Below are 25,422 nucleotides of genomic sequence, written 5' to 3' on the forward strand. Positions count from 1 at the left end.
ATGAATATGCAAAGAAGTTCTTGCTACAAGAACAATAGTCTCTTTGATTCATGCAAAAATTCTTGATTGAAAAGGGACATTTATTGATTAAAGAGACTTTTCTTAAACCAATAGCGAATACTATTGACTCAACTAAAATTTATTTTGATCTAAGAGAAGTCTATACATCATATACAGGCATATTACGAGGTATAATATTTTCTGATAAATTTAGGTTTTCCTAGTCTGGTAGTAAGTAAAGTGATATTATTTTCCTCGATAGTAGTTATTTCTGCTTCTTCTCTCCTTGATATTCTTTGGGGTGGTTCATCACTCTACAAATTAGAAAAAAATGTTACATCACGATTAATCAAAGTAAAGCAAATAAATTTGTGTAATTATTTGCTTATTTATTATTCTTATTCTATCTAAAGTCATGCATGCATTATCTAAACAGGTGCATTAGGTCAATGTCTCTTACCTTCAAATATAGCAAATAAATGCTCTAATTTCCATGTTTTTTCAGAAACTCCTTTAAAGAATCCATATATCCTAAAATTTGTCCATAAAAAATGACAAATGCATGTTAATAACGATCACTAATTTGTTATACGATATGCGCTTAAAAAGCAAATTATGCAAAATTCCAAGTGGATAATTCCAAGGAACAAAACCCGTGCGTACTATGATGTGCGACCTATGAAATGCGGCATTCGACTGATCGAACTGCCGACTGATTGTATATACCGTCCTTCGCCATCATCTTTGCGGGTTTGGAAAGCTATTGGAAAAATGGCCATGTTTCTTGAATGAAGTACTTCCTAGCGTATTTTTCTTATTATCTTAAAACAAAGTAACTTGCACTTGGTTGAATGAAAATAGATTCAAGAGAAATTTTCGAATTTTTCAAGAGAACCAGTTTTCTTGAGTTAAGAGAGTTTTTCTTCAGGCAAAATATTTTCTTTTACAATAAAATAAATTCTCTTGCCACTAATTTTTTTATCAGTGTATAATAAACAATATTTCACCGAATACAAGGTGTTCCAGGCTGAGCGTGCATTAGAACGTTCTAGAAAACTACAATATTTAGATCGGAGATTTTTTGCTCGTCATTGTTTCACAACGAGATCTATCGATTAAAAATATTTTCAATATGGCGGCATTTTCGGAAATACCGGAAGGTAACAGCAACTTTCTTATTTCAGGGTACCCCTATTTTTATTACTTACTTAAATTCTCTGTCAAATTTTATGAATTTTGATATGAAACACTCTGTATCTGATATTAATCGTTTTTGAGAAAAAAACTGTCTGTCAAAAAAATGTATGTAGACTAAATGTCAAATTTAGTGACTACCACAGCCATTATGACATAAAGAGAAGACACGTGGCTATCTATTTCAAAAACTAAATTGTTTCTTCATTTACCACGGATATAATATTTTAAAAATGTTATATAAATTATTTTAAAAAATAGCAAACAGCAAACAAGATATTTCAAAAATAGTTGTTCTTTAAAAATATAGCTAAATTTAGATAAAATATTTCATAATAATATACACTTCCGCCAAAATTTGGTCAGAAATTACTGAATATTGTACCTATGCATTGAAAAGTAAATTAATTACACTATCCTTTGTGTTTGGTAATTGCACCCAGTTATTGATAATTAAAATTATATTTATCACAAGACTATTATTATTACAATTACGCACAAATAAAGTTGAAGTGTCTGTATATGATTTAGAAACAAAGAGCTTTTAAGCTTCATACTATAGTTTAAAAACCGATTTAATTATTCTATTTAATCTTTCTACAAAGATCATTCAATATTTTAATATACAGGGTGGTCCGAACTGTATTCCGGAAACTTCGGCAGCATATTCTACAGATAAAAATAAGTAAAAAAGTTCGTATAAATGTATGTCCTGAAATGCTTAGATTCGGAGGTACAGGGTGTAGAAGTTTCATTTTTATTTCGATTTTTTCCAAATAATTTCTGAAGTAACGTCAATATTTGGATGAAAATTGGTGTCTGGGAGTTTTTTGACATGAGGAATTTGATTTTAGTGTCAATATGACTCCTACTAGTAGAGCGCGCCACCTACATATTTTTTAACTGGTTTGAAGAGTAATAACTTTTCGTCCGTACCTGTATAAAACTACTGAGTAAAAAAATATACAATTACGACATTTTTTAAGTGAAAAAGGTCTTTTGGTAAAAATCGTTAAGAGTAATGGTTTTCGAGATATTTGGAATAGAAATTATCAATACCTGTCATAATTGACATAAATTAAACATGTTGACTAAATGACTTAATTAGACTGAAATCATAAATTTGAAATGTTTTTGTGCCAAAAGTTCAACAGAAACTGCTTCTTTTCATCATTTTTTGCAGAAAAAATTATGATTAATTTCAAAAAATAAAAATTTCCCAAATTTATTATTTCAGTGAAATAACTATCTATACTCTGTTTTTTTTCTCAGGTAAGATTTCGACAGACGATGACAAAAAAAAGCAGATGACGTCCCATACCAATCTATTTATTTTACTAAAAAAAGTTTCTAACAATTTTTAAGTTAACTATGGATGGGTTTAAATATAAATTCGTCATGCGTTGTCTCTTGTTGTTTTTAACCAGTTTTATTGGTTTATTTCAAAAATGACAGATCGTATTTCAATTTTATTGGTTTGACGGAACGATGAACGACAAACGGACGCCGATGCGTATGAACTCGTCTTTAGATTTTTGACAAGCGTCAAAGTCTTGCCAAATTAGAGGTTATAATTTTGTGTCAACTTTTGTCAAATACCCTGCGTTTTGGAAGATGATGCATTTTGATTCGTGTTATTATGTGTGTTTTGTGTCTTTTGAAGTCAAGTGGAGGAAAAATCGAGTAAAAATTAACTGTAGACCCAGAGCACAGTTTATGGTTAATACTCGCTGCCCAGGCAGAAAGTCTTATACACCAATAAAATTACCATCAATAAAGTTCGCATACCATCTCGTTGTAAACACATACTAAAAACTGGAGTAGCTGTAAAATATCGACATCACACGATAGGTAAATAATGGATTTTAGTACTGCAGAAAAATAATGTCAAAAGGTACTGGTTTGAAAAAATTAAGATTAAAGTTAATTAACAACCTTTAAGGTATAAAATTTGGTAAGTGTTATTATTAATAAAATAGTTTGTTTTATTTATGTTGTTTTATTTGTTCCTGCGGAATATTACAAATTTGTATTTGTACATATTATAAGTTATATTGATAAATATAATCATAAATGCGGGAAGTTTCATGAAGCTTGAAAGTAAGAAATAGTTCTTTTTTATATTTTTTTGGTATGTGGTGTCTTGTTCTTGTTTCTTTTGTATTAACACATACCTACCAACTCGATTAGATTTTTTCAGTTTTATACATTTTTTTTTCACAATATTTTGAAGTTTGTCAGTCAAATTTTAAATATATCAATTTCCTGCTATGCGTTCCAATTGTACCAACTTATTTCTTTGTAAAATAAAATAAACTAATTTTAAATTAAAATGACAGACACATCTATCACTGTCAAGGATCTTGTCGTTGGACAGACTATACTTAACGTGTTTATTCTTCGTCAATAATGAACATGTATTGACTATTTCCATTTTAAATATCTTAAGAAGGGTTGCTCGTAGCGATTTTTACAAAGAGATATTTTTTACTGAAAAAATCACAGAGGTGTATATTTTTTCACGGTAGTTTTATACAGGTACGCACAAAAAGTTATTACGCTTCAAAACAGTTAAAATACATGTAGGTGGCGCCATCTACTAGTAGGAGTCTAGGAGTCATATTGACATCAAAATCAAATTTCTCGTGTCAAAAAACTCCCAGGACTCCCAGACACCAATTTTCATCCAAATATTGACGTTACTTCAGAAATTATTTATAAAAAATCGAAATAAAAATGAAACTTCTACACCATGTATCTCTGAAACTAAGCATTTTAGGACATAAATTTATACGAACTTTTTTACTTATTTTTATCTACCCAATATGCTGCCGAAGTTTCCGGAATACATTTCGGACCACCCTGTATACTGAAATTATTTTAAGCATTCCTTGGTAGATTTAAGTAAAATCCATTATACAAGGTAAGTAGGAATCAGAAATATCTCTGAGACAGATATCTCATAGATAAGACCAAAAAGTGCTTTAAAGTGTCTATAATATATGAAATGTTCAGGTGTTCACTAAGATTTATGCGAGGGGTAAACCGCAGAGGAATTATGGTGTACACTATGAAGGAATTCTACAGGAATTCCAAGGAATTACGAGGAATTCCAAGGAATTCCATAGGAATTAATAGGAATTCCAATTATTTCCGTAAGAATTCCAATGAATTCCAAGGAATTCCTTAGAAATTTAGAGGAATTCCACAGGAATTAAGAGGAATTACAAGCAACTTTATAAAAAATTAACGAACATTAGTAAACCATGAATACTATAATAGGTAGTACTAAATTTAAAGAAAAAACGTTTTGCAGGCGATTTTTTACTATCCGTTTTTCGTTTTCGCTTCCAAAATTTCCCAATATCAAATATCTACAGGTTAGATACTCTTTTAATTTAATATTGTACCCTCGATTATATATCTAAAATATTTTCCAATAGTACGGCCGAATCACCCCCGAGAGATCTACTTATAACGTTCCCTGATTTCGCCATTTTAAAGAAACCCTCATAAGATTTTTTTATTCAGTACTCAGAAAGTGTAAAGTTGATTTTTTCATTTCCTCGGAATAATACCTAGGTATATACTATAGGGAAATTAATACACCTTTAGGTGCACTTCATCAATGATACCATGCGTAATCTTATGGAATTTACTGGTGATCGTATTATGACGTGTAACTGAAGTTTTATTAATTTCCTTTTCTATAGATACGAGTATAACTAGGTACCTACCATTTTCAAAAAATCCCGAGAAAAATTAATTTTAATAAGTAAGTGCCGACATATTTCCAGTATTTTTACCTCATGATCCCCTATTAGTCCTAAAATTTAACTAAAAAAACGTAAATCTCGTAATAGTACTTTTTATTGTTAGATCTAGTACTTATAGAGACATTAGACATTTATAAAAATTACCAGAAAATTCATAGCGTAACTGCGAAACCGAGGTGGCAACGCTGGTTCAGACTGAATGAGTTACCGAGTTCGTACCAAGGAATTCCAAGGAAGACCTTGAATGATTGACCTTGACCTTGAAGACCAGGAATTCCAAGGAATTCCGAAGGAATTACGAGGAATTCTGAGGAATTATTTGAGTAAAAGGAATTACGGTGTACACTTTTCCCTCTGCGGTTTACCCCTCGGATTTATGTTATATGGTATGTAATTTGTTCTGTTTCAATGGCAGAATACCCAGGTTTTTTTAACAAAAATAACAATAATAGTTGAACAAAATGATGATATTTCTTACCAATCGCAAATAATAATCAATTTTGTAATGACAAATTCAACGATTTGTATAGAAAACTATTTTAGATTTTCTTTTACGCTTGGAAATATATCGTTTAAAGCAGTGATTCCCAAAGTGGTCCAGGTGGACCCCCAGGGGTCCACGGGAGACTTGCTGGGGGTCTACGTAGGCGTGAACAAAAAATGGGGGTCCATAAGATGTTAATGGGGGTCCACAAAAATTTATCTGCTTTTGATAGTAAAGAGCAAAAATGTAAGCATAGTTTTTATAAGGGCCTACCTACATTGTTTTAAGTACCTATCTAAGCAGATAATATTTTAATAAGGCAAGCGACTGTTACTTGTCCAAACTTGCGTATTCGATATTACGTACAATTTCGTGTACAGACTTGCAAAGCGCTATCCGCCCGACAATGCTTAATGCTTGTTCAGACATGAACTTGATCACCACTATAAATACTTGATGCCAAAGGCAAACGCATTCATTTGTTTCCGGAATTTCGAAAAAAAGGCGGAATTTGGAAAAAAAGTTGTGAGAAAATTTATATCTGTGTTTGCTAGTGCCGGAGAAAAGTAAGTAACCTACCTTTTTTTTTGTTATAGTACTTAAGTATTTTGTTTACGTGTACTAGTCGGTTGATCACAACGGCCTGTATAGATAGGTAACTTAGTAACTTACAGATATTTTAATTGTCCTCTTTTCGATTTGAAGACAAACACAGCACGTTTTATTCAATTGTTTTTTCACGAGAGAAACACTGCCTCTCTAAAAAGGCCGAATAAGCAATATTGCAGAGCAATTAATTTTGTAATTTTTCTTGCAAATAACTACTAATTTTATAAAACAGTAATTTCATAATCATTTTAAATTGGTTTTGAAGTAACTATTTTATCAAAACTATTCCTTTTCGGAAAGAGCGAGCGGTGCGCGGGCGACGGGAAAAGGGCGGGGCTTGGACTTCGATGCCAGTTTGTCACGTTTTAACAATGAAGCCGCAGACAAAAATACGCAAATACACGGAGCGCGTGAACTCATTGATTTAATAAAATGTTAGTTTTCGTTTTTATGGACAATTTTGGGATTTCGACTTTTTATTTTTTCCTACACAAATATGATCAGTATTCGATACTGAGTACACCAATTTTTATTTATACTATTAAAATTAGTGGTAAATTATGTACTTTAAAATTGATACCGTTTTGTGAAAACGTCTGTATTTGTCTCAGCGGTTTATTAGTTGGTCCCTTTACAAGCCGTAATTCTATTTCCGCGTGCTGACAAAGGCTGCGGTGTGATACCTATATTCAGAAAAAACTTGGTTACTAAAACATTTTTTTTACAGGTAAGGTAACTGACACGAAACATGGCTACAGCAAAGAAAAAATGTCGACAATATAGTATCGATTATTTGAAATATGGTTTTGTTCCATCAGAGGCAGACAAACAATTGCCCATGTGCCTATTATGCAACAAAGTTTTGAGCAATGACTCTATGAAACCATCAAAGCTCGAAGATCATCTAAAAAGGTGTCATACTGATAAAATAGGTAAAGATTTAAAATATTTTCAAACATTGAAAGAAAAATATGGAAAGAGACCCACCATGCACAGTATGTTCGCTTCAACATCTCAAAGTAACGATGATGGCTTGCGGGCATCTTACAATATCTCATTACTTATAGCAAAATCTGGAAAACCGCACACTATCGGAGAACAATTAATTTTACCCGCTGTTGAAGAGGTTTTAAAAACTGTTTTGCACAAATCTCCATTTGACGTACTAAAAAGAATTCCATTAAGTAACAATACTGTACAAAGACGCATTGATGAAATGAGCTCTGATATCGAAAGCTTTTTGTGCAATCATCTGCAAAAAACTCATTTTTCTATACAACTGGACGAGTCAACGTTACCCAGTAATGAAGCATTACTATTGGCATATGTCCGATTTATTGTTGAGGAAGAAATTCACGAAGAATTGCTATTTGCCAGAACTTTGGAGACTGACACTAAAGGCGAATCAATATTTAATGTCCTGAGTAATTTTTTTACGGAAAAATCGATCCCATTTACAAACATTATTTCAGTGGCAACAGACGGAGCTCCTGCAATGGTCGGGCGATATCGTGGGTTTATAAGTCATCTCAAAAGAATTATACCAGGACTTACAGCTATTCATTGCGTAATCCACCGACAACATCTTGTGGCAAAACATTTAAGTGACAGGTTGAACCAATCTCTTCATTTTGTAATAAAAGCTGTCAACAAAATCAGAAGCAATGCATTGAATACGCGTTTATTTGCTCAATTGTGCGACGAAAATGATGAAGACTTCCAACGACTGCTCTTACATACTGAAGTACGCTGGTTGTCGAAAGGTGCATGCTTAACGAGATTTTACTCTGTTTTCGATTCCATATTAGAGTTCTTAGAAAGTAGAGATCCAGATTTAAAAGAAAACTTGATCAAATTCAAAGCAGACATTGCGTATTTGACAGATTTGTTTAAAAAATTTAATGATATTAACTTGCAGTTACAAGGGGACAGCCTGAATTTAATAAAAACAAAGGGGATAATTTCGGCTTTTCTTGGGAAATTGAAATTTATGAAGCAAAACATTAGTCGGCGCGAATTCTCTCAATTTCCAAACTTGTCGCAGGTAGAATGTATTGATGAGGATATCCATACCTACAGTCAACATTTAAGTGCTCTGCATGATGACTTCAAAACCAGGTTTGAAGATATACTGACGATGGATATACCACCATGGATCATAAATCCATTTGATGAAACGGAAGTGGCCAATGTTGTATTACAAGAGGAGCTGCTCGAGCTAAGCACTAATGAGGAGCTGAAGGTGAAATTTAGAAAAGGCTACCCAACATTTTGGCTGCAAGCAGAAATACCCGAAAAATATCCTGGACTGTGGGAAATCGCAAGGAAATTTTTAATAGCTTTTCCCTCGTCATACCTTGTCGAAAGGAGTTTTAGTGCCGTTACAAACCTCTTAACAAAAAAAAGAGCAAATTAAACATCACAGAGCGGGGGGATTTGCGGTTATTGCTCACAAAAATAAAGCCAAACATTGATCGTTTGCTGACACTCCATCAGATACATCCTTCCCATTAATTAAAATTATGACCTGAACCTATATTACCTTAATATTTTTTCTTGTAATTCTATTCTTTTAATAAATAAAGTGATATAATTTTTTCGTTTTTATTTTACATATCGGAATATAGGGACAGAACTCAGAAGTGACACAATTTTTATTTTTTGGCGACTTTAAGAATGTGGTAGAAATGTAGCAGCAGGGGGTCCACCGAAACCAGTAAAATTTTGAAAGTGGTCCACGAGAAAAATAAGTTTGGGAACTACTGGTTTAAAGCAATTAAAATCCGTTCTTCCTTATTCGATTTTTAATTAAATTTAATATCAATCCGAAATTTTAATTATCATCCAGGATATCGTGCACCAATCCACCTCTGAATTCCAGAAGGAAAGTTAATAATAGAAATCCTGAACGAAACAAAAAACAGTAAAACGCTTTTGATACCGACAATGAAATTCCGGTATGTCCTCTGTACAATAGACAAAAGCGAAGATCAATTTTTAATTACGGTTGGACGTCTTTTTCAGATTTCGTACCGATGAGCAAAGAGGTCTAAAAACGTACTTTAATTCTCCTTTTTAATAATACACAAATAATATACATTTCTATCTGTTTTCCTGTCATTTACACCCTATTTTTAGGTTTTCCTGTCATTTACAGAGTGTCCCATTTTCGTGTATTTTACAGGGTTTCTCGTTAATGAGTAGAGATACAAAGATGCAATTTTCACATCACTGTGCTAGGACCCCTTGGTTTCTGAAATACAAGGCGAATATGAAAATGTTTCATTGTTCGGCTCCCAAGCGATTAAGATACAAAACCTTGGTTAACTTATCGAAAAGGTGAAAACTGATTTCCGTAGAGTGTTTTACGTCGAAATTAGTGGCGTTACTAGTTTTTTCCTGGTAGCTGTCATTTCCGAAATATGACCCAAATTTATGCTTTTTTTAATGGGACACCCTGTATATTATTTTTTACTTTATTTGTTTTGTCATGATCTTTCTAAAAATACAATTCATATTCTGCAGATAAAAATAAGTAAAAAAGTTCGTATATATGTCCTAAAATGCTTATAGTTTCGGAGATACAGGGTGTAGAAGTTTCATTTTAATTTCGATTTTTTCTAAATAATTTCTGAAGTAACGTCAATACTTGGATGAAAATTGGTGTCTGGGTGTTTTTTGACATAAGAAATTTGATTTTGATGCCAATATGACTCGTAATTGTAGGGGGCGCCACCTACGTGTTGTTTAACTGTTTTGAAGAGTAATAACTTTTCGTCCGTACCTGTATAAAATAACTGAGTGAGAAAATATACATCTCCGTGATTTTTTACGTAAAAAATATTTCTTGGCAAAAATGGCTACGAGCAACCGTTCTCAAGATATTTAGAATGGAACAATGGAAGTAGTCAATACATGTCATTATTGACAAAAAATAAACACATTGAGTAGATGGTTATTTGACTGAAATAATAAATTTGGAGAATTTTTATTTTTTTATATTAACCATATTCTAATGAATAACCATTAATCTAATGAAAACCAAAAAATGATAATAAAAAAATTTCTGTTGAACTTTTGGCACAAACACATTTCAAATTTATGATTTCAGTCTTCAAACCAGTTAAAAATACGTAGGTGGCGCCCTCTTTTCAGTCATATTGACATCAAAACCAAATGTCACATACGTCAAAAAACTTCCAGACAACAATTTTCATCCAAATATTGACCTTACTTCATAAATTATTTGGGAAAAAATCGAACTAAAATGAAACTTCTACACCCTGTATCTCCGAAACTAACCATTTTAGGACATACATAATATGTATATGTACATTTATAAGAAACTTTTTTACTTATTTTTATCTGCAGAATATGCTGCCAAAGTTTCCGGAATACAGTTCGGACCACCCTGTACAATATATTCTATACTTGTTTCATAAACAAGGTAAAAAATGCATTTTTTAACTTTTTAACTTAAATAAACCTAGTTTAAAAGAGTGTTATCATTTTATATTTAATTTAATATATAAAACCCATTGTTATTTTACCAATATAATAATAATGGGGGGCACAATAGATCTTTAAGGTCGCAGTGATGCCCCAAACCCGTGAGGAATAGTTTGTCACAAATTAACACATTTTAAAAAAATATTTAAACTGTTGTCCTGGTAGTTTTAAAGAACTTTTAATAAAATAATTCTTAAAGAATAAAGCTAATAAATCCTGCTTAGGGAACATAAATTTCAAACTTGCTACAATTTTTCATCTGGTTTACCGCAACACACAAAACACCTTAATTTACCTAATTTATTAGTAACCGAAATAAAGGGGTAACTTCACGAACATTTATATTGTTTCAATATTAATCTGGCCTCGAATATACGGCTACAGCTTGGACTATTTAAATATTTTGTAGTATTAGTATTAACAGCAGCATTAATAACGGCTAGCAAAACTTTAATTAAAGTTGAAAATAATGTGCCCATTAGGCCAGACCTTCTCTGCAACTAAGGCAAACATAAAATAGATAGATTGTTTGTAATTATACACCACCAATAATGACTTTTCAGTTAAAATAGAAGACTAGGAAAATAATTACAAATTGTGTAAAACTAAGTTTGTTATTTTTCAAATTAAATAAATAAAGCAGCTAGAAGTTTTTTTTCAAGTTCAAGTGAGAACTAAAACAATATTAGATTTTTTAATTTACTTCCAGGTAACTTTATATTTATTTTTTTTTATTTTATACAGGGCGAGTTTTAAATAAGTGCAAATATTTTAAGAGAGGTAATATATTTCGACCCTATAGAAACACGACCATGATTCTTTTTGCGAAAAAATAGTTGTATTTTATCCAAGACGATAAAATGGTATTTTATCGTCGACCAAAAAGATCTCACGAGCGATGAAATCGCGAGTGAATTAATTTCGGGAGACGATAATGCAATTTTCTGTATAAAACAATATTTTTTTCCATAGCGAGTTACGTTTTAAAAAATATTCATAAATTATTATTTCAAGGAGTTTATTACGAGTAGAAAAAATATTGTGCTGGGTTGGCGTTGGTTTCTATGTAATTTGACAAATAAATAAAGTTGTCTCTTTAGTTGTCAGTTTTGAGTCAATATTTTTTAATTCTCTTTCATGTCGATTGCTGATTGAATTGGAGCCAGAAATGCCTCAAAATGAAATAAGTAAATTACCAACAGATATTCAGGCTGAGGCGGCAAACGCCATATCCAAACTACTTCCATTTGAAAAGGAATACAACATTTTTCCAAAATGGAAGCAATTAATAAACGTACGAGAAGAAATAAAGTTTTTAACTTATCCTCGCTGTTAAAGTATCATTTAATTTACCCTTGCGGTTAAAGTACTATTTTTATCTACTATTTTTGATAGATTATAAGGCAATTTTAACACTTGCTATGGAAAATTTTTTTTTTCTGAATTTGTGTTAATTTTTGGTTAAAAAACATAATATCTTAATAATATAGCAACATAGGTAGTAAATTAAATAAATTTACCAAATAGAAAGCGCAATCCTATAATTAATAAAGCCGCAGGTAAAACTTCAAGTATATACACTAGTTTTAAATCCGTCTTTCCTGACAGGTAAAACGTTACGTGTAAACAGGGCTTAAAATATGTATTAGTCTAATAATAGTTAATTGACTTTAAGGCAAATTCAACGTAATACAAGCCATGCACTATCAAATTAATTTGCAAATAAGTCTAAGTAATTCAATGGTAATGCCAAAAATCAAATCAAATGAGTCAGAGAACTAACCGATCAAAAAAAACTACTATTAATAATTTATAAAATATAATATAATATATAAAAAATATATAAGTCAAATATCAAACAATTGGTTAATGCGATTACTTAATTTGGCACTCTACCAATGAGACTTGATATAAAATACATTTTGAAAACATTGCTATTATCGTAATATCTACTAATTACTTGCATAAACTCTTTTTTTCCTGATCAATTGCCAAAATACGATTTTGAACTACATATAACAATGGCTTTAACGAAAAATAGTATAATTGTCAAGTCACAAGTTAATAAAATGTCATATTTTCTGATTTAATTAAAAATACGTTGAAATAATTTACCTCTATTGTTGATTCCGCTACCACAAAACTATTTTAAAGTGCTCGAAATGCTTTTCAACTAGTTTTTCAGCAAAAACTTTACCTCAAACAGCCTCAAAACTGATAACACGCACTTGTTGCGGGCCAATATTGATTGGTTGCTAGGCAACTTGACAGCGTACCTGGAAGTTCTGAGCAGAGCCTTCTATGTTGATAGTACAACTATTAATGAAAAAGATTGAGTTTAATATTTCATTTAGCCAATAATATTATTGGTAATTTTAATTTAAATATTATATGAATTTACTAGAAATACATTTTTTAACAATTTTAATTAGTATAATAATTGTTTTAACAATAATGTAATGTTTTAACACGTTTAAATACAATTAAAAGGCATTGATACTTCGGAATATAAGTCAGTCATATTAGAGTTTCCTGGCGAATTTTGTTTATATGCTTATATTTATTAAATAGCTTAATATAAACAATAAGATGTAGTTTAAAAAAATATATTAACAATAAATTAAGAATTAAGTTATCAACGGTTTTAAATTAATAGACGTTTGTGTTAAAAAAACTAAAGTGTTCTTGAATAGTTTTATTTAGATATTTTAAATAGTTCTTGAAGTAAAACTTCTTTACGCGCGATGGGAGTAAAAATTAAATGATATTTTAATAAAAATTTGACAGTGTCATATGTGTAATTTTATAAAATATTGCATAATAAATCAAATGTCAAAAATCAATGTCAAATTTTTATTAAAATATCTTTTTTCTACAAACGTCAGTAAAAATGTAATTTTTAACGCATGCTGTCAGTGCCTAAAATGTGACATTATGTCACTGATGGTAAAAGTCATTTAAAAGTAAGTCACGTGATTTACTTTTAACACTGAAGCGATAATATTACCATAGCAACCATAAACTTCATAATTAATTTGATTTCAGAATGACATATTATGAATTAAGCTTGGTTTCATGCATCCGTTATCCGGCGATACGTTGATACGATATTAATTTTATTGGTAGAACTTAAAGACTTTGATTGGTTAGAAAATAACGCAGTTTTTAAATTTATTGCATTTTGATGCCTCCGTTTATCGGATATACGTTGGTGTTATTTTATATTTTCGTTTCCATAACGAGTTTGCTATTTTCCTTATATTTTTATTATTGTTAGATTAAATTTGACAAAAAAGTGTCAAAACGTCCGTTATCGTATGGACGGGTCCGTTGACGGCCTGAAGTAAAATATTTACGGATGAAAAGTGGCGCGAAAACGCTATGACCAATCAGAGCACCGTCGGACCAACGTATCAACGTATAACGGATGCATGCAAATCAAGCTTTAAGCTTGATTTTCATGCATCCGTTATAGGTTGATAATATTCAAGCATTTATTATTATATCAACTATTATAAAAGTAATAACTTAAATAACTAAAATATAACTTTGCCAAAGAAATATTATAGTGTATTAGTGGTCTTAGGTAAATTTGTTTTACTAGTCAAATACCAGTAACAAATTGGTCTCAGCTGGATCAACCCCCAGTGGTATTTACAAAAAATAACTTTTTTATTTTCTAGATTTTCTTTTAGCGACGAAAATCCCAGAAGTCTTTAAAGAATAATCCCAGTTATTTTGGACGAATATACAGAGTATTTTCCCTTTTAAACAAAAATAAACGCCACTTGTACCATCTTATAAGACAAAAATATAATGGGCGGATATAATGTTTGACTCTATCTAAATTGGTCCTAATTTGTTTACACTTGTTTATTTATAGGATGCAATTTAAGAATCTGGTTTGATGGATTTAAATGGCCGAGACGATGAGTTTAAATATGATTTAATGCGTGTGGATTTGAGAAGTGTCAAAGTAAATAAGAGAGACGTGAACCAGTTAGGCGAAATTTTAATTTAACAAATAAATTTCAATAAAAAATATTTATTTATTATTAATAGGAAACGAACTTGGCTGAAAAATAAATTTTAATGGTATTTTGATGCCGGGAAATACCCTGTATAATCTTCTGAAGAGTTTCATCTTCTAAAGCTTAACTTCACACAAAGAACTTGCTAATATATAGCAGTCAATAATACCCAGTTCCAAGTTTCTCATTCCGCCGTGTGATGTGATGAAGTTTAAACCGATTAGTACAATAGTAAACTATTACTTAACTGACAAACTTAACAGTTTCAAAGTTCAATGGCAATAATAGAAACTAAATACCAAAGCACTCCTATGTTTAGATTAAAGATTAAATAATGCCTGTATCCTTTGTGACAGGATAATTTTTTGAAAAAGCCTGGATTTTTTGCCACTGGAATAGAAATCTACGAAATGAAAAACAAATTTTTTTGTAAACACCATCACGTTGAATCCTAACGGAAATGTCTAACAGCTTGTCAGTGGCTTTTTTACTAGTAAAAGAAATTTGCCTAACCTACAAAAAATGCTTGAGGAGGTATAATATTTCCCGTCTTCAGAAGCAAATACGTTGTAAATACAGTTGTAAATACTGCCTATGTTATCATTTTATCAAGTTACATTATGATTTTTAAATAAAAATTTAAAAATTACTATTTTTTTACAACCTTTAAAAATATTTGCACTTATTTAAGACCCACCCTGTACAATACAATTTCAGCAACATTTTTAAAATGTTTCATAAGTGAAGTTCTAGTGATAACATATAAAAAATAGTAAGAACTCGGTAAGGAAAGACATAATAGTTGAATAAAAAGTACACCGGTCTTCAAATATTTTCTCTGGCGTTACAATTCTGAAAATTTCTTCGTGGAAAATTGAAAAACGTACGATTTTTCTCCCGTGGTCCCGTGGAGATCGGCGAGAAAAATCGTCGAACAGGAAATTATCGGAAAACGTGCACTGCAAGAAGTTCAGTAATCGCAATTACAACCTCAATAGAAAATGGACGTGTTACTATTAAAAGAAAATATTGCTAAAATTACAGTAGCAATTACTCGAAGTAAGTTTTATTAATATATTTTTTTCAGTAATATTTTGTTCTTTTTTTAATACTATAATTACTAAGAAAAACGCAAAAAATTAAATAGTTTTTTAGTAAAATAAACATTTGACTGAATTAGAAACAAATCTTTTGGAGTTTTTTCTATTCTGTTATAAATAAAAGACATAAACAATGCATTTGTTTTTAGTTTCCCCCATTCATATTCCTTACTTATTCTACAATTTATCACAGAACCCAAGGTACAATATGAAAATTATATGTTAACTATACCAGATAAATAATTAATAATAAAAACTTTGATTTTTTGAAAATCTTATATATAGGTATACTTATTATAATATTATTTAATACTTACGCCTCTAATTTGAAATGTCAACCGGTCACTTGTAGGGGCAAAATTGCTTGGGCCTTTTCTTCACAACAAAAGAGATACATGAGAATAAAAACTGATATTTTTGACATTAAAATTTCACTGAAATATTCGCCTGAAACGCACAAAACCCATAGCTACTTGCCACTAAAATATTTAGCATTTTAAAAGCTGATGTTGGAAATTACTTATTACATAATCGACTATAGAAACATCGTGACAAAAAGTGTTTAAAAGGATTTTTTTTGTGAGGAAACTGTAAATAAGAATATAAATAAAATATAAATATATAATTTTGGATTTATACGGGGTGATGCAGATTTTATTATAGAATAAGTTAGAAATTTAGTTTTGAAATGTTTGACATTTTATTAAAGACAAATTTGCTTTAGCAATATTTTATTATTATTTTTTTATACAGGGTGAGTTATTAAAAACAAATATTTTGTAAAATTACATTTTTCTAAGAACCAAGAAAATTTTAAGCTGCAAGGAATATACAGGCAAGGAATATATGCAAATATTTTCAGGGATCTCGATAAAAGAAACATATTTTGTCTTTACCGTTTTTCAAATAAATACAAAATATCCCAGATATTTTGCTTTGAAAATTTAAAAGAAAACTGATTTTTCGCTTAAATTTTAAGAACCACTTGATCTTTTCTCGGTTTTCTATTTTGTAAATTTAATCTACTACATACATTGCAATATTATGAAGATTTTAGAATTAGAATTTAGAATGAGTGGGAGGGGGGTTAATCACTGCGACCTTACAGATCCATTGTGTCCCCCTTTCTTGAGTCATAACTCATCATACAGTACCAGGGCTTTGACAAAAGCCAGTATCTGGGACGGTTTTATAGAGGGTAGTTCTCCATCTCCAATATCAGTCGTACCAAAATTCATGGCACGAATGGTTGTCGTCTCGGCGCACTCAGTGATGAGGTGTACTGGTGTTTCCCCATCTTCCCCACAGAATCTGCATTCGCCGTTTCTTCTTAGTTTCAATCTACTGAGGTGTTCATTCAGGAGACAGTGTCCTGTTAAAAACCCCGTGACAATCCGAAGATTGTTCTTACTTAAACCTAGGAAGATCTGTGATTTTTCTTGATCATAAGCCCTCAGAAACTTCTTCGAGTATCTTAGACCGTTGCAAGATTTCCATTCCAGGTTGCGGATGGAATCTTCCAAGTTCTTGAGTTCCGCCTTGAGTTGGTTACCACTTGGAAAGCAGAACGGTTCTGGTCCAGTTAGTTGAGTGTTCGCTCCTTTCCTAGCTAGATTATTTGCTTTTTCATTGCCTTCTATCCCTTGGTGAGCAGGCACCCAGAGTAGGAGGACTTTGTTTTCTTTGCCTAATTTATTCAGCTTCTCTCGGCCTGTAGGATACTAGGGTAAGTGCCCATTGGTTCGGAGTATTTAGCTCTCGGCCCAAACACTCCGATCCCTGTTCCCGTATTGGTTTTGGAAGCATCAGTATACCAAGTTATGGTATGGTCTTTTAACTGCTGGGCAAGCGTTTCGCTCTTCAAATCCTTTTTATTGCTCAATACTACATTGAGATGTTTCTCAAAGGTGTACGTTCTTGGCATATCGTCTACTGGGAGTTGCAGGAGTGGTATTTCCTTTTTGAGGGTGTTCCAAGCCCCTGATCTGACAATTCTCCCAGTACTAATTCCTTTAGTGACCATTCTAATCATTGTCGCATTGGCATATCTACCAATGACAATGTGCAGTGGTGTTAGATCTAGAATGACCTCCATTGCTGCTGTTGGACAGGTTCTCATGGCTCCTGTGATGCAAACGCATGCTAGTCTGTGGATTTAGTCTATTATGAAGATATTAAGTTTTTAAATAAAAATTTAAAAAAAATCAAATTTTTTTCCAAAAATTCCAAATTTTCCAAAAAAGTTTTCGCGATAAAAAGTTGTTTCAGGGGTCGAAATATACTACCCCTATAATATTTCCACTTATTTAAGACTCACCCTCATTCATAATTCATAGCGTACTATACTAACTTAAACGCAATGAAAATTAATAACAACAAACACACTATATTATATACCAAATACAAAACAATAATATTGATGTAGATTTGTAGATAACTATACATTTATTCATATCTCCAAAATAATTCAATTAAAATGTATTTTACTATTTTATAAAAAATATCAATTCTATAGGTACCGCTTCTACGAAATTCCTATCTAGCATTGTTATCTTTTAAATTCATATCATATATCTAAATTTATTTTATCAAAAACGGCTATTAAAAATTACCAGACCTGACGCAAACGACAAAAATTGAATTCCGAAACCTCTACAAATTTGTATTGTTATTTTTTAATATTAAAATATGCCTAAATTTAATATCGGTCAGCTCGATACCACCGTTCTAGGTAAGTGTTCAAAAATTATTACCTACACTCTATAAAAATGTTCGATAATTATTATCTACACTCAAGTGAAATGTACATATATATTATGTTAAATTATTATTATTATTTTATTTCATACGGCAATTCCAATGTTTGAATGGAATTTCTGCAATTTTTTGAGGAGCCAGGTTTTTCTAATTTATACGGTGTGTTTCAAAAAACATGTGTCATCTCTCGTGGGCAGATTTCTCACGTAAAAATAAGATTTATTTTTTATATCAACATAGATAGATTCTGACTTGTTTCTTGGTTACAGTGGGTTCAAGTCTTCATTCACACCCTGTATACTACATGTTTTTTTCAATTCAGCCACCTTAGCTGTCAATTGGTTAAGTCCAAATACGAAATGAGTTAGAGTTAAGGTTGATTTTCAAGCATCCGTTGTCCGACGATACGTTGATACGATATTAATTTTATTGGTAGAATTTAAAGACTTTCATTGGTTAGAAAATAACGCAGTTTTATTTTTTGTTTTTTATTTTTTATCGAATATACATTGGTGTCATTTTATATTTTCATTTCCATAACGATTTTGCTATTTTACTTATATTTTTATTAAGGTTAAGGCGGATTCTCACGACTGGCGTACTTGACAAACATTTGTTTATTGGAATATACTTGCCATGTCGTGAGAACGGGTTCCTTGGTCACTTGTCGCGTCCCCACTCTCTGTCGGTAAATATAGCCCGAGTCAAACAATTAATCGTACACTTGCCAAGTATACTTGGCCAGCCTGGGCCAGCCCTGTTTACACTGGCCGAAGCGCAAAAGAACGACTGCGCAAATAATGTTACTGTTATAGCGTATGTCCGATTTATTTCCGGATCGTAGTGTTTTTCGAGTTAATTGCGGATAATTTAAAACGTTAAAACAATAATAGATTATGTAATATCAAATTTACATTAATAACTTCAATATTGGCGACATACCTAAATCGTTTTCACAGCAATAAATGGAGTGGACAAATGAAGACTACACGGGAAAAACCAGATATGTCACATTTTCATAGAAATTAAGATAGCGATACAACATTATAGACAAATGTTAACGTCATTCGAAAAAAGAAAGCAATAATACGCTTAGTCCCAGAGATATTACAGCTTGGTTATTTTGCCGTACAAAGGAAAAACCAGAGTAGTCCACGCGTAAATGGCAAAAACCAGAGATGTACTTACGCATGGGCGACAAGCATGCATCTTGCAATTAGTATTATATTATTAGAACAAGGGATATTACAGAAAATAAACGTCGAAAATCAAAAACACAAACAAATTTATTCCGCTCGAAACTTGCCGAAGCTTACAATAAACAACAATAATCTGACTGACCGAAAAACATAGATGAATCAACAAATCTCTCAAAAACATCATCTGACACGATCGATAGAAAACTATTATCCTTATGTAACAATCTTAAAGGTATACACATACGTAATTAATTTATGTACGTATATTCGGAATATTTTTTTCTCTTCTTTGTAATAAAAACCTACTTAAATATAAATTTTCAACAAAAAATAATAGTTTAGATTTAGGTTTTATACAACCTTTAATTAATTGAACATCTCTGTTTTCTCCTGTTTTGTTTTGCATTTTGACTATTTTTTTTAGATTATCTATTTAGATTTTTATTTCAATATTTCAAAATATAGCGATAATTCACAATATTAATAATTCAGAATTGGTAGTAATATAAATATTTTTCTAATTATTCAACCGAAAATAACATATTTCTTTAAAAACACTAAATTGCATTTTTCTCGGCTCCAATTAAAACGGACAAAACTGGGTTTTCCCGTGTAGTCTTCAAATGATGTTGTTTTGGAATTTATGGATTTATACGAAAATGAGCCCTTCATATGGATGGCCAAACATAACGAACATAGAAATCGTATTGCAGTGTACAGTAAAAGAACTTAAAAAGAAAAAAGAATCACTAGCAACGACAATTTTGGGACGACCAGTATCTATCGATGCGACTATACTGTTTACTTGCCAAGGATTGTAGAGGTACTTGGCAATTGTATCGTTATACTGTATCAAAACACGTCCAAATGACAGATCGTGATACGTGTATCCGATACGCAGTGTTAAGATACGCGCCAAAATTCGGATTGGCATGTATCAGATACGGTATCACAAAGGTGTACCATATGATCGCGTTAATTCGGCGTCCAAACTAGCGATCATGAAACATGTTGGTGCAACGCGACGGAGATATGATGCACGAAGATGCTACATATGTGGACCCGGCTTTATCGTATGAACGGGTCCGTTGACGGGCTGAAGTAAAATATTTACGGATGAAAAGTGGCGCGAAAAAGCTATGACCAATCAGAGCACCGTCGGACCAACGTATCAACGTATAACGGATGCATGAAAATCAAGCTTTATAATATTGTTCGTCAAAGAGTTCACTATGCTTTGCCAAATGGTGTAGGTATATGGTAGAACACTCTACAATCTATGTTCTACTTTTCTATAATTTATTTCTCATAATTCCTCCATTTCTAAATACTTTTCTTATTTTTTTACAGTACAATGGTCTACAAGACCCGATTTCTCCATTATCTCTGGTACCGAAGAGCTTACGGACATGTCCAATTTAAGGTGCCAAGTGGAACTGACTCAGGGAAGGAGATATTATTTTAGGGCCAGTTGTGGCAACTTAAAGGGTTACGGAATGTACAGGGCCTCCACACCGGCGTCAGTGACACCGTCCACTTGGAGGGAAATAGAACAAAAAGATCCAAGGTATGTCTGAGAACTAAGAAATATATTCAGTGACTTTGTGAAAATGTAACAAACAATAATATATAATTTTATTGTTCAAAATCAACCACAATACAACAAATTATAGATATTACTAGCGTGTACCCGCGACTTCGTTCGTTCGCGTCGAATTAATCATTTGTAATGGTGATGATAAAGCAAAGCAAGAATTTCCATTAACATACAAACTGGATAAAATTTTCTCACATTTACATATGTCAGCATGAGAAAAAACAATATGGCGATATTATTATATAACTTGGTAATATTTGAGGGGCAGTTGGTCATCTCGTTGGAATTTGACTTTCGAAAAATCCGTTTGCCAAAAATAAGCTTTTTACATCAAGCAGTTTAAGCAGAATCGTGGTTAATCAATTACCCAACTTTTTAGAATACCCTGTTTGATTTTTTTTTAAAAATTCGAAATATGTAAAAAAACAAACTAAATTATGCGTGTCCAAGCGTTTTCCCGAAATACTAACCGTTGTTTAAATAACAAATATTGTAATATTTGAGGGGCGTTATCACCCTCTTGGATTTTGAGATTCGAGAAACCCCTCCTTATCGAACCTCTACACCCCACAGTCAATCCGGTGGCCAAAAATCAGCTTTAAACCTCAAGCAGTTTAAGCAGAATCGTGATTACTTAATGGTCATATTTTATGAAACACCCTGTACAAATTTTTAAAAAATCTTAAAATATGCAAAACAACAAAAATAAATATACGTGTTTAAGAGTTTTTCCGAAAAACTCACCGGATTTTAAATAAAAAATATTCTAATATTTGAGGGGTGGTTTCACCTTCTTGGAACTAGAATTTCGAAAAATCCCTTCTTATCGAACCTCTACACCCTAGAATCAACCTGTATGCCAAAATTGAGCTGCTTACGTTGAGTGGTTTGAGCAGGATCGTGATTAATTAGTGAGTCACTTAAGGATTTTATATATTAGTATAGATTAATAGTCAGCATTGCCATGTTACTACGATCTACTGATGATACTAATTCGAATGGCAAAAGATACGTTCAGAATATTGAAACAGTGTTTTAGTATATTGTGGTTGATTTAACTATGTTTCTATAATAACCAAATAAAGATGTGAACCAATATTTAATGTCTCTTTAAGAAAAGATGATTTATTTTTAGATATGGTGAAAGCAATAATCAATTGGATCAGCTTATAGAAGAAGTAAGACAATTAAGGCCTGGTAGTGAGATGTTGGAATCAGCAGGTCCATCCCAAAGGAGAGCACAAAGAAAAAAGACTACAATAAAGCAATTATTTACAGCCGCTAGCAAATTCCAAAAAAATCTAAAAAGGTAACATAACTTTGTTTGAATGTGCTGAACCTTCTACTTCTAGAGAATTTATTTATTATCGAAGACTCAATAATAATAATACAAAAAACCTGTTGAAGTAGAGCCGGGGGAAGTCCAAATCATCATCTTAAACAGGGTGTTCCAAGCTGAGCATGCATTAAAAGTTTCTAGAGATCTACAATATCTAGATCGGAGATTTTTTGTACATCATTGTTTCACAATGAGATCTCTCAATTAAAAATATGTTTTTAATATGGCGGCACTTGAGCCTGGGACACCCTGTATTTGTAACACAGCTAGATTTAGTCTCAAATTTCTTTATTCTAATGGAATATTTTTCTTTTGATGTTTTAGGGGTATATATTTAGCCTGTATCCTCTACCACGAGGACAAGGTCCTCGTGACCAACGAAGACTTCCTTCCTGTGATAGAAATCGACGAATCATTTCCCAGCTGCATCAACAACGACCTCTACTGGCTGATGAGGGTGGCCTCCACGTGGGACGACACCAAATGCCTCAAGACCGTCATGGAGGAGCACACCTCCTCAACTATACATTTCCGGACGAAGTTACTGTTGGCAGCCCTCCAAATGCAGTCGTCCCTGTGTCTGCAAGACCTAGGCCAGCTCTACTACAGGCCAGTCAGGGATTCTCAGGGTACGGTGGTGGTAAGCACGATAAACTACGTCAAGTCGCCGAAAAGTGTCAGTGTGTTGAACTCGCGCTGGTTGCCGATGAACAAAGTGTTTAAGAAGGCTGTGCTGAGTGACGATTCTAGTATCGGTGACGTTTTAATGGCTAGTATACAGGATCAGATCAATTACCATCAAGTGTCCGGTTTGAAGTTGGGGAGGGGACTGTATTTGGCTTATTTGAAAATGCAGAGTTCAGTGGATATGATTCAGCTTGTGGTGTCGACGAAAACGCCGAATATGCTACCTCATTGTAAAGTGAGAGATAATCCGCACGTCTCGGCGTAAGTAACTTTTTTGTCTTATATTTAATATTTAAGTTTATAAAGTTTTAAAGGAAGTATTCAACATCAACACATTTGTGATCGTTCAAATGTTCAAATAGTACCACTACTGACCGGAACAACTCATAAACGAGAATATGTTAAGGCTGGTTTACATTGGTATTAATAATAGTAGAGTATATACGGTGGTAGAGTGCGTACTATCCCACTACTTTTTTTTTTTGGAGGATGGTAAAAAAATCTTCTTAGACGCCTGGTCTGTTGTTCTGGCGACCGAGTTGTGCCGGATTCCTACCGACTAAAAAAAATCCACCCTATTTGGTAGACAAACTGCGCTGGAACTGCTCACGCATTACTTCGGCGCCGATGCCCCTCTCTACGTTAGACTTTGGTCATTCTTCAACCCTCCGTTGATCCAGCTCCTTCTGTCGTAGAATTTTTGATATAAACGCCACGAAAGCCTCCCATATATCTTCGTCCTCCACAATAGATGGTACTAAGTTTTCTTTTTTAAAGGGTACCTTAAAAATCCCTTTGATCTTTAATCTACCTGGTTCCCAGGCCGAGCATTCAAAAATGGTGTGACTGACATCGTCGATGGCACTGCTGCAATATTTACAAGCCGCACTAGCTCTTTTCTTGAAACGATATAAATAATGTTCGAAAGCTCCGTGACCGCTAAGTATCTGGGAAAGATAATAGTCTACCTGTCCGTGTTTTCGTTCAGTCCATCTTCTTATATTCGGGATTAACATATGTGTCCATTTTCCACCGTACGCCTCATCCCATCTTCTTTGCCACAGTTGATATAATATCTCCTTCGCTTCATTTTTGATATCAGCCTTATCTGTTCTTCCTGTAGTTTTCTGATCATATATATAAGCCCTTTCCTTTACTACCAGGTCTATTGGTGGTATACCTGCGATTACGAATACCGCTTGCTCCGCTACAGTACAGAACTGTACCTGTACTACTGCCTACAGGGCAGAAACAACTCTCAAGGCGCTCCGTCGCTGAACTGATAGAAGTTTCTGTTTTTCTTTTTTAACCTCCAGTGCCTTTGCCCATATTGGAGCGGCGTACAAAATACTGGCGTGGACCACTTCATTTAAAAGTATCCTTTTCTCCTGCCTTGGACCTCCGATGTTTGGCATTACTCTTGCTAATTTAGCCACTGTTGTCTGAGCCTTTACCACTACTGCATGTATGTGTTCTTTGAAATTCAGCTTTTTATCAATTTGTACTCCCAGATATCTGAGGCTTTGACTAGGACTGAGGACCATTGATTTCCGTCCCATCCAACACAATCTTTGGATACGTAAAAGATCGCTTATCCGTTATCAGTACAGCCTCTGTTTTATGGACAGCCAGTTGCAAATTTTTCATCTTCAGCCAACGGTGTATTCTATCTAAACTGTCGTTAACTTCAATCTCCAGTTGTTCTGTTTTACTTGCCGTTGCCACAACAGCAATATCATCTGCAAATCCCACTATATCTGTGTTTTCAGCCATTTCCAGTTCCATAAGCTCGTCATAAAATATGTTCCATAGGAGGGGTCCTAGGACCGATCCTTGGGGAACTCCCATTGTTATGTCATACGTTTTTGTTCCTTCAGACGTTAGATAGAATATTTTTCTCTCTGTAAGATAGCTATTCACCATATTTTTCAAATATTCTGGGAAATCTTTTCTATTCAAGGCTTGTATAATTTCTCCCCATCTTGCAGTATTGAAAGCATTTTTGACATCTAAAGTTACTAATGCATAATATCCTTTATTTTTCCAATTCCCTTCCTTTACACTCCTTGCAATGGTGACTACTCGATTGATTGCGTCGATGGTCGATATGCCTTTACGATATCCCACTGCTAGAATAATG

The 25,422-nt window shown here is 32.7% G+C and overlaps 1 protein-coding gene across 5 annotated transcripts in view; it reads left to right on the plus strand.

Moving 5' to 3' along the window:
* LOC115881170 (ankyrin repeat and fibronectin type-III domain-containing protein 1) overlaps positions 1-25,422 on the plus strand; it is a 216,479-nt gene that overhangs the window by 179,149 nt on the left and 11,908 nt on the right. For all 5 annotated transcript variants that reach the window (XM_030898556.1, XM_030898553.1, XM_030898552.1 and 2 more), the window contains 3 exons: positions 21,010-21,226; positions 22,392-22,565; positions 22,920-23,543. In XM_030898556.1, the coding sequence (XP_030754416.1) occupies positions 21,010-21,226; positions 22,392-22,565; positions 22,920-23,543 (1,015 nt within the window). The remainder of the gene's footprint in view (positions 1-21,009; positions 21,227-22,391; positions 22,566-22,919; positions 23,544-25,422) is intronic.

The sequence above is a fragment of the Sitophilus oryzae genome, unplaced genomic scaffold (assembly GCF_002938485.1).
Source record: "Sitophilus oryzae breed Bouriz unplaced genomic scaffold, Soryzae_2.0 scaffold_169_pilon_pilon, whole genome shotgun sequence".
In the NCBI taxonomy this organism is placed as follows: domain Eukaryota; kingdom Metazoa; phylum Arthropoda; class Insecta; order Coleoptera; family Curculionidae; genus Sitophilus; species Sitophilus oryzae.